General features: G+C 46.1%; 1 protein-coding gene across 1 annotated transcript in view; it reads left to right on the top strand.

Annotated features, from left to right (window-relative positions):
- ntrk3a (neurotrophic tyrosine kinase, receptor, type 3a) overlaps positions 1–15,117 on the top strand; it is a 189,416-nt gene that overhangs the window by 135,719 nt on the left and 38,580 nt on the right. Inside the window, 2 exon segments of the mRNA XM_077022580.1 lie at positions 11,157–11,284; positions 11,286–11,346. Coding sequence (XP_076878695.1) covers positions 11,157–11,284; positions 11,286–11,346 — 189 coding nt within the window.

Below are 15,117 nucleotides of genomic sequence, written 5' to 3'. Positions count from 1 at the left end.
GATAGTGTTGGAGTATGAAGGAGAGTGAGAGAGTGTGTGGGATAGTGCTAGAGTGTGAAGGAGAGTGAGAGTGTGAGTGTGTGGGATAGTGTTGGAGTGTGAAGGAGAGTGAGAGAGTGTGTGGGATAGTGTTGGAGTGTGAAGGAGAGTGAGAGAGTGTGTGGGATAGTGCTAGAGTGTGAAGGAGAGTGAGAATGTGAGTGTGTGGGATAGTGTTGGAGTGTGAAGGAGAGTGAGAGTGTGAGTGTGTGGGATAGTGTTGGAGTGTGAAGGAGAGTGAGAGTGTGTGGGATAGTGTTAGAGTGTGAAGGAGAGTGAGAGTGAGAGTGTGTGCACATTTCAGTCCATAGATTTGCTTTTGCTTTATTTGATTGCTGAGGTGGGGGTGTGGCCATGGATCAGGAACAGCTCCGCCCCTTGCATGTCATTGATGGGTGGGTCTTTTTGGGAAGGGTGAGTGTTTCCTGGAGCTCTTTGGGAGCACTACGTGAGCCAGGAAGCCTCTTCTGACGAGCTTGAATCTCACTTGCTGCTTTTCATGAAAGGGATCCTCCACCGAACAGCATCAGGCAGTGTGTGTGCATGCGTGTGTGTGTGCACAAGTGTGTGTGCATGTGTGTGAGTGTGTGTGAGACTATCCCTTTATTCTTTCTGTATTTTAAGCATCATTTTTTTGCCTTGTTGCTAATTTTACTAAAGCTTTCAGTGCTGTTCAAAAGGACACGACCTGCTTTCACAAGGACAGTGTGTTAGACACTAACACCACAAAGACACCACCACTCAGCTCTGTTCATTCAGAGAAAGAGAGAAATCAATGAAATTCATCACCTAAACATATAAAGCTCACATATTATACACTGCATATTGAGTTCTAAGAATTCAGCTATAGTTCATCATCAAATTAAATTGTCAACCTGTGACTCTTTTGGTTAGTTTTTTGTTAGTTGTGCTGTAATTAATGCATAATTACAGTCATATTATAGTTTGTTATTGTTATTGCTGCTAATAACGTTTTCAAACAAGCTGATTAATTGCCTGGGCAGAAATGTCATGTTGTGATGTGATTTGGTCCTTGTCCTTTGTAAAGGTTAGTGTAGCTGGACACACATCTCACTTTGGCCTTTCTTTGTTTTTCTGTCATACCAACAGCTAAACAGCAATGAGAGGAGGGGAGAGAGAAAGTCAAAGTGGGGGAAGAGGGAGAGGGGGAGAGAGGAAGAGAGAGAGAGAGAGAGAGAGAGAGAGAGAGAGAGAGGTGGGGAGAGAGAGACAGGTAGAGAGAGACAGGGGAGAGACAGGTAGAGAGAGAGACAGGGAAGAGAGAGAGGGGTAGAGAGAGGGTCACTGTGTTTGTGTTGCAGTGGTTTCATGTTGCTGTGGTCCTGTAGTGATCTGTTCGTCTCTCAAAGTGGTCGAGTGGTGTACTGGTCTCTCTGCCAGTGGTCCTGTGGTGTACTGGTCTCTCTGCCAGTGTTCCTGTGGTGTACTGGTCTCTCTGCTAGTGGTCCTGTGGTATACTGGTCCTCTCTGCCAGTGGTCCTGTGGTTTACTGGTCTCTCTGCCAGTTGTCCTGTGGTGAACTGGTCCTCTGCCAGTGGTCCTGTGGTGTACTGGCCTCTCTGCCAGTGGTGCTTTTGTGTTTGTACTGGTCCTCTCTCACAGTGTTCCTGTTATGTACTGGTCCTCTCTCACAGTGGTCCTGTTGTGTACTAATTCCTCTGTGTTACTAGCTGGAAAAGGTGCTTCAATTTTTTTCTTTCTTTTTTAATATGTGAGATGCTTATTCCAGAATAACTCTTAATTCTATTACAGATACATATTACAGTATTTATTTTGCACAACCAAAAGACACACACACACACATACACACACACACACACACACACACACACACACACACACACACACACACACACACACACGTACACACACACACACATACACAAACACATACACACACGTGTGTCATGTAGTTGCACTTATGTTTTAAGTAATGCTTAATTTTTCCACCCCTACAAAGAATACTCAACAAATCTGAGCAGCAAATATATTAAGAGAATTTAGAGAAAGGGTTTGTATGAATTGTGTAATTTAACAGATTAGAGACAATATTCGTCTTCTAACTGCAGGTAAAGTAACTCCTGGTCACATTATCAACAGCTTCATTACTTTTTGGTGTGTGTATAAAGCTCATGGGGAGTGAGCACTGTTAGCTACTTTGTTAAAGCATTATTGGTGTGCACCATATGGTCATAGTCGTCTATTAGTGTTCTACCTGCATTCTACCGGTGTTCTAACAGCATTCTACCAGTGTTCTACTACCAGTGTTCTAACAGCATTCTACCAGTGTTCTACTAGCATTCTACCGGTGTTTTAACAGCATTCTACCAGTGTTCTAACAGCATTCTACCAGTGTTCTACTAGTATTCTATCAATGTTCTAATAGCATTCTACAAGTGTTCCAGTTGCATTCTACCGGTGTTCTAACAGCATTCTACCAGTGTTCTACTACCAGTGTTCTAACAGCATTCTACCAGTGTTCTACTAGTATTCTACCAGTGTTCTAACAGCATTCTACCAGTGTTCTAACAGCATTCTACCAGTGTTCTACTAGTATTCTATCAATGTTCTAATAGCATTCTACAAGTGTTCCAGTTGCATTCTACCGGTGTTCTAACAGCATTCTACCAGTGTTCTACTACCAGTGTTCTAACAGCATTCTACCAGTGTTCTAACAGCATTCTACCAGTGTTCTACTAGTATTCTACCAGTGTTCTACTAGTATTCTACCAGTGTTCTACTACCAGTGTTCTAACAGCATTCTACCAGTGTTCTACTACCAGTGTTCTACTACCAGTGTTCTAACAGCATTCTACCAGTGTTCTACTAGCATTCTACCAATGTTCTAACAACATTCTACCAGTGTTCTAACAGCATTCTACCAGTGTTCTACTAGTATTCTATCAATGTTCTAATAGCATTCTAAAAGTGTTCCAGTTGCATTCTACCAGTGTTCTAACAGCATTCTACCAGTGTTCTACTACCAGTGTTCTAACAGCATTCTACCAGTGTTCTAACAGCATTCTACCAGTGTTCTACTAGCATTCTACCAGTGTTCTACTACCAGTGTTCTAACAGCATTCTACCAGTGTTCTACTAGTATTCTATCAATGTTCTAATAGCATTCTACAAGTGTTCCAGTTGCATTCTACCAGTGTTCTAACAGCATTCTACCAGTGTTCTACTACCAGTGTTCTAACAGCATTCTACCAGTGTTCTACTAGTATTCTATCAATGTTCTAATAGCATTCTACAAGTGTTCCAGTTGCATTCTACCAGTGTTCTACCTGCATTCTAATAGTGTTCTGCTAGCATTCTACCAAGCACACCTGTGTCCTGCAGTGAGATAGTTCAGCACACCTGTGTCCTGCAGTGAGATAGTTCAGCACACCTGTGTCCTGCAGTGAGATAGTTCAGCACACCTGTGTCCTGCAGTGAGATAGTTCAGCACACCCGTGTCCTGCAGTGAGATAGTTCAGCACATCTGTGTCCTGTGGGGAGATAGTTCAGCACACCTATGTCCTGCGGGGAGATAGTTCAGCACACCTGTGTCCTGCGGGGAGATAGTTCAGCACACCTGTGTCCTGCGGGGAGATAGTTCAGCACACCTGTGTCCTGCGGGGAGACAGTTCAGCACACCTGTGTCCTGCGGTGGGACAGTTCAGCACATCTTTGTCCTGCGGTGAGATGGTTCAGCACACCTGTGTCCTGCAGGTGACTCCTGTAGCGACTCAGTCTCAGCCTCCATCTCCATCTCCATATTCTCTGTTTACCCAACAATGGCATGTTGTCATTGACAACTGGCACCGAGTGAAATGGTGGATGTCATCATCAAATAATGAAATGAGTTGTGGAGAATAATACAGAGATAGAGAGAGAGAGAGAGAGAGAGAGAGAGAGAGAGAGAGAGAGAGAGAGAGAGAGAGAGAGAGAACCCCAGCTTCAGGGGACTCCAGCCCAGAGATAGACTGTGATTACTGCAGGAGGCGGAGCCACCCCCCCCCCCCCCCCCCCCCGCCTGACTGATCTGGCCTTCTTCCATGTTTAGAAACCTGTGATTCATCGCTTTCCCTGCCTGTACATGTCTTCCGTGTGGGATGAGCGTGTTTGATGTCAAGGAGACACTTGTGCGTGTTGGCGAGATCAGAGGGAGTAATGGTGGTAATGTATTCGTTCAGGCCGGCCACGGGTGCTCTGCATCGCAATCAGACTGTGATTGACGCGCAAAGGACGTGGGTGTAAAGCTACTCCCTTTTTATCTCCTTTTTATTGGGGCCCCCAAAATGGATGGAAATTTTTCTCTGTGCACTTTGAAGATCAAAGGGAGAAAGATGAACCGCAGGGCAGCAGCGTCGAGGCTGTGGTGTTGTGATGGTTACGAGGAGAATCACTCCCCACTGTCCTGTACTCGCATGAGGCCACCACTCACTAGTGTCTGCTGGGTGTGTGTGCAACCTTTACCCTTTGTGTATCGCATGTACTGCTTAAGAAACACCCGTTTATCTGAGATGAAGCAGGCGTGGTTACTAGGGCAGGAAATAACAAAAGGGGCGTGACAAAGCGAAGACAAATCAACTGAAGAAAAACTAAGAAGGGAATGAAAGCAAGACACGCAGAAAGGGGGCGGAGCTAAACATTACATTCAGAATGTGAAACAGACTATGTGGCATTATTAAGCAACTGCAACATGTACACACACACACACATACACACACGCACACAGATTTATACAACATATAAAACTACATATATAAATTTGGCTGTTGGACTCTGCATGTGTGTGTGCGTGTGTGTGCATACATTTGTCAGAAACAAATTACATGTTGGATTGTGTTGTGTGCGTGTGTGTTCTTCAGAGCTAAAGCTGTTTTCATGCTAATTAAGAACTGTGAGTGAACTCCCTGCAAATGAAATTCGTAAAGTTAATTATCAGCAGTGAAAGCTCTTCATCTGTTACATAGCGAACACAATCTTGGTGTGTGTATTCATGATGCTTTTAGTTTCAAGTCTTAGTGTGTGTTGGTCTGTGTGCTCGTTTGTTGGTGTGTGTTGGTCTGTGTGCTTGTTTGTTAGTATGTGTTGGTCTGTGGACTGAACAGAGTTACTTTTTAGCTCCTGATACTGAACAAAGTTACATTCTACCCCCCCAGATACTGAAAAGAGTTCTTGTAGTAACAAGAACTCTTTTTACAAGAACTCTTTTCAGTATCTGGGGGGTAGAATTTAACGGTTGTGTTCTTCCTCCTTATACTGAACAGCGTTACATTCTACCTACTGGTACTGAATAGAGTTGCATTCTACCATGTTGAGTGTAGTTGATGATGCACATCTAAAACTCCACGACTAGCAGCAGGATGTGTTCTGTGTGACCATCACTGCTTCTGTCTGTGGTGTGTACGAGTCTGTGTGTGTTCGCATGAAAGCGTGTGAAGACAATTTATATGCATGGATAAGTGAAAAGACTTATGATCTCATAGAGTGTGACATGACACGTATAAGAAGGCTGTTATCACGTAGCTTGCAGACTTGAGCAGGAGCGTTAAGGGCGTTAGCCATACGGCATTAACACGCAGCCCACTTGTTAGAGCAAAGAAGCATCTTAGCTGCAGACGCTGCAGTGGCGTTGCGTATGACGGCCGTGCTGGGCTGTGTCTTTAATCGGGCCTGTTTTGATTCATTCTTGTCATGACTAAAGTAGCTGAGGGTTCTTCTCTGAGGCTTTGGATGTCTAGCAGGGAGAGTGAGTCCTGGGATGTGTAGGAGCAACTCCACCAGCTTAGGGGTCACGACCCTGGTGTCCCTTCCAACTCCTGGGGCATCTTAGTGTTAATCTTCTATATTATTTCTGCCTTTTTCAGTGCCTGATATTTTCCAATCTTTTCATTTTATCACTGCTGCTCTTCCTCCATCACCACTGCTGTTCTTCCTCCATCACCACTGCTGTTCTTCCTCCATCACCACTGCTGTTCTTCCTCCATCACCACTGCTGTTCTTCCTCCATCACCACTGCTGTTCTTCCTCCATCACTACTGCTGTTCTTCCTCCATCACCACTGCTGCTCTTCCTCCATCACCACTGCTGTTCTTCCTCCATCACCACTGCTGTTCTTCCTCCATCACCACTGCTGCTCTTCCTCCATCACCACTGCTGTTCTTCCTCCATCACCACTGCTGTTCTTCCTCCATCACCACTGCTGCTCTTCCTCCATCACTACTGCTGCTCTTCCTCCATCACCGCCGCTGTTCTTCCTCCATCACTGCTGCTGTTCTTCCTCCATCACTACTGCTGTTCTGCCTCCATCACCACTGCTGTTCTTCCTCCATCACTACTGCTGTTCTTCCTCCATCACCACTGCTGTTCTTCCTCCATCACCACTGCTGCTCTTCCTCCATCACCACCGCTGTTCTTCCTCCATCACTGCTGCTGTTCTTCCTCCATCACTACTGCTGTTCTGCCTCCATCACCACTGCTGTTCTTCCTCCATCACTACTGCTGTTCTGCCTCCATCACCACTGCTGTTCTTCCTCCATCACCACTGCTGTTCTTCCTCCATCACTGCTGCTGTTCTTCCTCCATCACCGCTGCTGTTCTTCCTCCATCACCACTGCTGTTCTTCCTCCATCACTACTGCTGTTCTTCCTCCATCACTGCTGCTGTTCTTCCTCCATCACCACTGCTGTTCTTCCTCCATCACTACTGCTGTTCTTCCTCCATCACTGCTGCTGTTCTTCCTCCATCACCACTGCTGTTCTTCCTCCATCACCACTGCTGTTCTTCCTCCATCACCACTGCTGTTCTTCCTGATGATGGTGAGATGAGATGGTGTTTGATCTGAAGACAGTGGACACCATGGTGATCATCCACAACACTCACATATATGTTCCTGCAATATACTGGTGTCCATATTGATCAAGCATTTCCATGCATAACTCATGTTGATAAGTTGCAAAAGATCTATTTTTAGAATAGTGTAGACTTTATGGATAAGTGTATGGAACTGTTTTAGCGGGCAGTTTTACAGTTTAATTATTTATGTATTGCAGGCATAGAACAGCAGTCTTACTGTTCAGCTGAACTCTCAAATTACTTCCTCAAACAACCGCAGAGAAAGTCACAAGAAAGAGGCGACCGGTCTCTCCAGTCTGTCCTGCACTGTGATCAGAGACAGCAGAGACAGTGAGACAGTGAGGCAATGGGAAAAAGAGGCAGTGAGGCAATGAGATGCTGAGGCAGTGAGACAGTGAGACAGTAAGGCAGTGAGACATTACTCCACCATGTCCTACTCCACCACGTCCACCATGTCCACTCTGGGCACCAGCTGCTGCCTCTGTGAAGATGTCTAGGTGGAAATTAAATCAGTTAAAAAAAAAAAGCAATTGTGGCATTATGTGTACCAATGAGGCTGTGCAGTAATTGTGCAGTAAATGGGATTTACAGGTTAAAAACAATTAGATTGCACAATATATGAGGGAATGTGCAATAACTACAGGCTGGTTATGACACAGCACTGACTGTATGTGATTGGTTATGACACAACGCTGACTGTGTGTGATTGGTTATGACACAGCGCTGACTGTATGTGATTGGTTATGATCCAGCACTGACTGTCTGTGATTGGTTATGACACAGCACTGACTGTATGTGATTGGTTATGACACAACGCTGACTGAGTGTGATTGGTTATGACACAGCACTGACTGTGTGTGATTGGTTATGACACAGCGCTGACTGTATGTGATTGGTTATGATGCAGCACTGACTGTGTGTGATTGGTTATGATGCAGCACTGACAGTAATTGTGGGGTTCTGAAACAACAGGATTGGGCAATAAAATTATTTTTTTATTATTGCAGGAATGTAACAATCTGTGAACTGTGCAGTAATTACAGTTAGTGGGACTGTGCAGTAAATTATTGAACATGCTACAGTAACTGAAAGATTGCAATCTACAAAAAAATTGTAGATTACATTTTTTATTTTAACTCAAGTATTATCGCTAGTAGAGGTGATGTATGTAAATCTGTGTTTGAATATTGTCTGTGTTGGGGACAGTAAAGTGTAAATAAAATCTCTTAAAAGTGTAAATAAAATGTCTCACCTCCAGTAGACATGAGGAGCCGCAGACAGATGTAAGGGAATAGGAGAGTGCTGGGTAGAGTTAACACTCCCTTTTCCTTTTTGACTAGTTTGGTCTGTTTCGAGCGTTTCACAAGCATGGGCCCCTGAGCTGTGCCAGCCAAAGCAGGGATGGGCGGGGCTTATTTTGACAGCAGTGTGGGTGTGGTCAGGCTGTGCTCTCTATCACGTCTGGAGTGTACTGACCATCCTGACTACAGCTGCTCAGAGCAGACCCCCATGTGTTCAAACATCTAAGAACATTGTACAGTGGTAACTTCAGTGTACGCTTACCATCATATCTCTGTAATTGGACCTAATTATGTGGTTTGATCATTTGACATACATTGGAGGTAATTGGTGAGCTGATGGTTTGAAAACATTTTGAAACGCTTGGTAAATAGTTTCCTGTCATTTGGAGAGCAAGAATGTAATCTCTGATTGGGTTTATTATTAACTGAACCATACGTTAATACCTCTGCACTGTGCGTATATCACATTACAGACTGCTCACTCACTGATTGTATATCTCTCTTTTGTGCTTGTAATGGCAGTAATTACTACTGCTCACATTTACAATAGGAAAACGTGGTCGTTCAGCTGGTGCTTGAGAGACGGTTTTGGAAAGACAAAACCCGTTGGCCTTTTGACCTCTGACTACTACATACTTCAGTTCTGTGAATAATCCTTATGAGGCACATTGCCATAAAAGCATCTAAAATGACCCAATTAGCTGAAGTGTTCGTTTGACAGCCAGATGAACGCAGTCTCACTCATCTTAAACACTAAAACTAATTAGCCCATCCCCCAACTCTGTTTCAGTATCAGATGATGGACCATAGTGATTATCGCCCAATACTCTTAAAGATTAGAGGCGTAAGAGTATTCTAAAGATTAGAGGCATAAGAGTATTTGAAGTCAGAGATTATTCCTGCCGATGTGTTGGTTTTACAGTGTTGGTTCCTATAGATCAGATCAGTTTCCTGTGGGTTTTACAGTATTGGTTTTATATTTTTGATATTGCTTTTCCCACCGGGCCATTGGAGTAATTACGATGGAACCAGGTGTTTGAGCATCACATCGTTTTGTTAGTTTCTGTTTCTTATTTGAAATTTACAAAATACAAGTACCAAAGATGTTAGATGTGTTGTCCTGCCTCTAGCTGGGGGTGCAATAAGGACTACACTAATGACTCTTGTCCACAGTGACGCTGCCTGTCCTTGTCCACAGTGATGCTGGGGTGTTTGTGCATGACCCCTGTGGAGTTCCTATGTGCTCACTGATGTATCGTCACACGACTGACGAGCACAGAGCAGAGTTTCCATGGTGATCGCATTTGTTTGGACAGTAAGCAGTGGATTCATGATTCACAGATCCAAGTACAGTAGGAAGATAGCCCTGTGGAGTGATACGGCCCTGGGTAGTGATACGGCCCTGGGTAGTGATACGGCCCTGTGGAATGATACGGCCCTGGGTAGTGATACGGCCCTGGGTAGTGATACGGCCCTGTGGAGTAATACGGCCCTGGGTAGTGATACAGCCCTGTGGAGTGATACGGCCCTGTGTAGTGATATGGCCCTGTGGAGTGATACAGCCCTGTGGAGTGATATGGCCCTGTGGAGTGATACAGCCCTGTGGAGTGAGACGTGAGGTCAGATGTTGGGGAGCTCGGGTCTATGGTTATACTGGGGACACACTCATCCATTTGGAGGGTCTTCGTGTTGCTCTGTGAGCGACAGAGAAGCATCTCTGGATTTCTGAGACACATTCTGTTTATGTCCTGTGAAAGGTTGTGATATTGATATTTTCACTGCTCAGAAAAAGCTGGAGCAGCTTCAATCTTAAAGCCATTCCCTCCGTACACCTCTCCCTGTGCACAACGCATCCATGCATATTCATCATCGCGTGATAACCCATGGGGGGCAGACGCTCTCTGCAACAGGCTGCTGTTTAAAATCAGTTTCTGTTTTTCAGGTGTGTGTGTTTAGTGCTTAGTCAACTGTGTAAATTTGTGTGTGTGTGTGTGTGTGTGTTTGTGTTTAGATTTTTATGTGTGTTATAATTTTTTCTGTATGTAGCTTCTTTGTAGGGTCTTTGCTCCAAGCCTAATCCTCGCAGTTTGGTTAGAAGTCTTTGTTGGCTGGATGTCTCTGTGATTTAGAGGTCACTGTTGGCCAGATTACTGGGAGTATGAGGTCACGGTGTGTTGGAGGTGACAGTGGGTCAGAGGTTACTTTGGGTCAGAGGTTGCCGTGCATAGGCGTGAAGCCTGCCTTCTTCACTGCAGCCAGATTGCCTTGTGACATGTCTTTCCAAAGTCCAACCAGAACGAGAGAATATCCACATGTCTGACCCGTCTTGGACCGTCGTCTCCAGCAGAACTCCATGCGGTGTGAACCCACTGCGGAGCGAGCCAGGACTCGTAATTCTGGGGGATACGGAACACCATCACTCTCAGTGGTCACTGTTCATGCACTCGGGTGCTGACACACCTTCAACTGCTCATTGGTTGTAAGTGTGATGGGCGTGGTAGACAAAGGCAGGGTGGAGTTATGTCCCCAGGGCGGGGCAGACAGTCCACGCCCATCTCCCACTCAACATATGCTGCTACCTGGACATGTTGGATGCGGTGGGCCAGGACCTCTGAGAGAACTCTTACTCTGATAAACAAGTGACTGTTTCTTTACCACATACAGAACACTCCTCATCTGGGTGTTCTGCTACCTGATGTGATTATAATGGCTGCTGTGATGCTTGGCTAATTTCATTCCTTTATATGCAGACAGACCCTCTATATTAGTTGTCTCACTGACTGAACATTCTGTCCCCCTCTCCTTCCTTCTCTCTCTTTTCTTCTCCCTCTCTTTGTGTCTCTACACTTCTCACTTCCTCTTTCTCCATCTCTCTCTCCATCTCTCTCTCTCTCTCTCTCTCTCTCTCTCTCTCTCTCTCTCTCTCTCTCTCTCTCTCTCTCTCTGCAGGGCCCGTGGCAGTTATCAGTGGGGAGGAGGATTCTGCCAGTCCTCTCCACCATGTCAATCATGGCATCATAACCCCGTGCACCCTGGATGCAGCACCGGACGCCGTGGTGATCGGCATGACCCGCATCCCCCGTCATCGAGAACCCCCAGTACTTCCGACACGGACACAACTGCAGCAAGCCCTCCACCTGTGAGTAGCAGTCCTGCTCCACACTCCACCACTACCGCCTCCACTGGGTGGGGCCAGCCCAGCCCTCCGTGAGGCCCCTCCCCTCACCTCTGCTGCTGGGTTGCAGGGGGCAGGCTGTGACTGCCTCTCTGATGCCCCCTGGAGGTTATCCCAAAGCATCTCAGTTGCAATTTGAAGTGTTTAAAAAGCCTGTGGAAGTCTTTCTGAAGCAGTGAATGATAGACGTATTGTTCACAATTCATGGCCTCTCTGTCTAAATGTCTCTCTTATGGAAGTGCATAAATCTGGCAGTGGTGTAGAAGATGAGTTGAGTGTAGAAGACAAGACTGTTCACACTGGTACATCAAGTGTTTCTTTCATTCTGATGGGGAAAAATAGTGTTGTTTTTTGTAGTGAAGTCTTTCCAACTTGAAATTGAGCTGGAAGGAGCAACTTTTGCCTGCCAATGATGACCATGGTGACCATTGTGGCCATTGTGACCATAGTGGTTTATGGTCATCATGGTGGCTATGGTGACCTTTCAGTGACATGACCGTCAGCTCTTGCAGTTTTTCACAAAGTGTTAATATAAGAATGAAAACCATCTGTAGGATGTAGACCTCTATGTTGTAGACCTGTACGGTGTAGATCTATATGTTGTAGACCTGTAGAGTGTAGATATGTGTATTGTAGACCTATATGTTGTAGACCTGTAGGGTGTAGATCTATATGTTGTAGACCTGTAGGGTGTAGATCTATATGTTGTAGATCTGTGTGTTGTAGACCTGTAGGGTGTAGATCTATATGTTGTAGACCTGTAGAGTGTAGATCTATATGTTGTAGACCTGTGTGATGTAGACCTGTAGGGTGTAGATCTATATGCTGTAGACCTGTGTGCTGTAGACCTGTATATTGTAGACCTGTAGGGTGTAGATCTATATGTTGTAGACCTGTGTGATGTAGACCTGTAGGGTGTAGATCTGTAGGGTTTTACTGCATTGCATGTTTAGCGGTTTTTATTCCAATGCGTTTTCTTGTTCTACCCCCCCCACACCACACTCTCTCCACTCTGCTATAGTGAGCACACACCACACTCTCTTCACTATGTGCTATAGTGAGCACACACCACACTCTCTCCACTGTGCTATAGTGAGCACACACCACACTCTCTCCACTGTGCTATAGTGAGCACACACCACACTCTCTCGACTCTGCTATAGTGAGCACACACCACACTCTCTCCACTGTGCTATAGTGAGCACACACAACACTCTCTACACCAGGTATCACCAAATGGCGGACCGCGGTCCGGATCCGGACCCGAACGCCGTCCTGTCCGGACCCAATCACATTCCTGATTAACTGGATACGGACCCAAATGCCAAAAAAATTTTAACGGGAGACGATATTTTAAACCGGAGAATTTATTTTCAGACGAGTGTTACGTTCACCACCCATTTGAGTGTTACGTTCCTCCCCCCCCTCCCCCCAACGCTCAACAACTTTCGTTCGCCGCCACCACCCCCCCCCCCCCCCCCCCCCCCCCCCCCGCTCAACAACTTTTGTTCGCCACCGCGGACCCGGACCTAAGGTCTGAGCTATCTGCCAAAAATGGACCGCGGAAAGATTTAATTGATTACCCCTGCTCTACACTCTACTATAATGAGCACACATCACACTCTCTTCACTCTACTATAATGAGCACACACCACACTCTCTCCACTCTGCTATAGTGAGCACACACCACACTCTCTTCACTATGTGCTATAGTGAGCACACACCACACTCTCTCCACTGTGCTATAGTGAACACACACCACACTCTCTCCACTGTGCTATAGTGAGCACACACCACACACTCTCCACTCTGCTATAGTGAGCACACACCACACTCTCTTCACTATGTGCTATAGTGAGCACACACCACACTCTCTCCACTGTGCTATAGTGAGCACACACAACACTCTCTACACTCTGCTATAGTGAGCACACATCACACTCTCTTCACTATGTGCTATAGTGAGCACACACCACACTCTCTCCACTGTGCTATAGTGAGCACACACCACACTCTCTCCACTCTGCTATAGTGAGCACACACCACACTCTCTTCACAGTGCTATAGTGAGCACACACCACACTCTCTCCACTGTGCTATAGTGAACACACACCACACTCTCTCCACTCTGCTTTAGTGAGCACACACCACACTCTCTCCACTGTGCTATAGTGAACACACACCACACTCTCTCCACTGTGCTATAGTGAGCACACACCACACTCTCTCCACTCTGCTATAGTGAGCACACACCACACTCTCTTCACAGTGCTATAGTGAGCACACATCACACTCTCTTCACTATGTGCTATAGTGAGCACACACCACACTCTCTCCACTCTGCTATAGTGAGCACACACCACACTCTCTTCACTATGTGCTATAGTGAGCACACACCACACTCTCTCCACTGTGCTATAGTGAGCACACACCACACTCTCTCCACTCTGCTATAGTGAGCACACACCACACTCTCTTCACTATGTGCTATAGTGAGCACACACCACACTCTCTCCACTGTGCTATAGTGAACACACACCACACTCTCTCCACTCTGCTATAGTGAGCACACACCACACTCTCTCCACTCTGCTATAGTGAGCACACACCACACTCTCTTCACAGTGCTATAGTGAGCACACATCACACTCTCTTCACTATGTGCTATAGTGAGCACACACCACACTCTCTCCACTCTGCTATAGTGAGCACACACCACACTCTCTTCACAGTGCTATAGTGAGCACACACCACACTCTCTCCACTGTGCTATAGTGAACACACACCACACTCTCTCCACTCTGCTATAGTGAGCACACACCACACTCTCTTCACTATGTGCTATAGTGAGCACACACCACACTCTCTCCACTGTGCTATAGTGAACACACACCACACTCTCTCCACTGTGCTATAGTGAGCACACACCACACTCTCTCCACTCTGCTATAGTGAGCACACACCACACTCTCTTCACAGTGCTATAGTGAGCACACATCACACTCTCTTCACTCTGCTATAGTGAGCACACACCACACTCTCTCCACTGTGCTATAGTGAGCACACACCACACTCTCTCCACTGTGCTATAGTGAACACACACCACACTCTCTCCACTGTGCTATAGTGAGCACACACCACACTCTCTCCACTCTGCTATAGTGAGCACACACCACACTCTCTTCACTATGTGCTATAGTGAGCACACACCACACTCTCTCCACTGTGCTATAGTGAGCACACACAACACTCTCTACACTCTGCTATAGTGAGCACACATCACACTCTCTTCACTATGTGCTATAGTGAGCACACACCACACTCTCTCCACTGTGCTATAGTGAGCACACACCACACTCTCTCCACTCTGCTATAGTGAGCACACACCACACTCTCTTCACAGTGCTATAGTGAGCACACACCACACTCTCTCCACTGTGCTATAGTGAACACACACCACACTCTCTCCACTGTGCTATAGTGAGCACACACCACACTCTCTCTGCTCTGTGCTATAGTGAGCACACACCTCACTCTCTCTACTCTGCTATATTGAGCACACACCACACTCTCTCCACTCTGGACTATAGTGAGCACACACCACACTCTCTCCACTCTGCTATAGTCATCACACACCACACTCTCTCTACTCTGTTTTAGTGAGCACACACCACACTCTCTCCACTATGTGCTATAGTGAGCACACACCACACTCTCTCCACTCTGCTATAGTGA

This window comes from Brachyhypopomus gauderio, chromosome 11, assembly GCF_052324685.1.
Source record: "Brachyhypopomus gauderio isolate BG-103 chromosome 11, BGAUD_0.2, whole genome shotgun sequence".
NCBI lineage: Eukaryota > Metazoa > Chordata > Actinopteri > Gymnotiformes > Hypopomidae > Brachyhypopomus > Brachyhypopomus gauderio.
The sequence above is the reverse complement of the archived record's forward strand: the minus strand, read 5'-3'. Positions and strand labels throughout refer to the sequence as shown.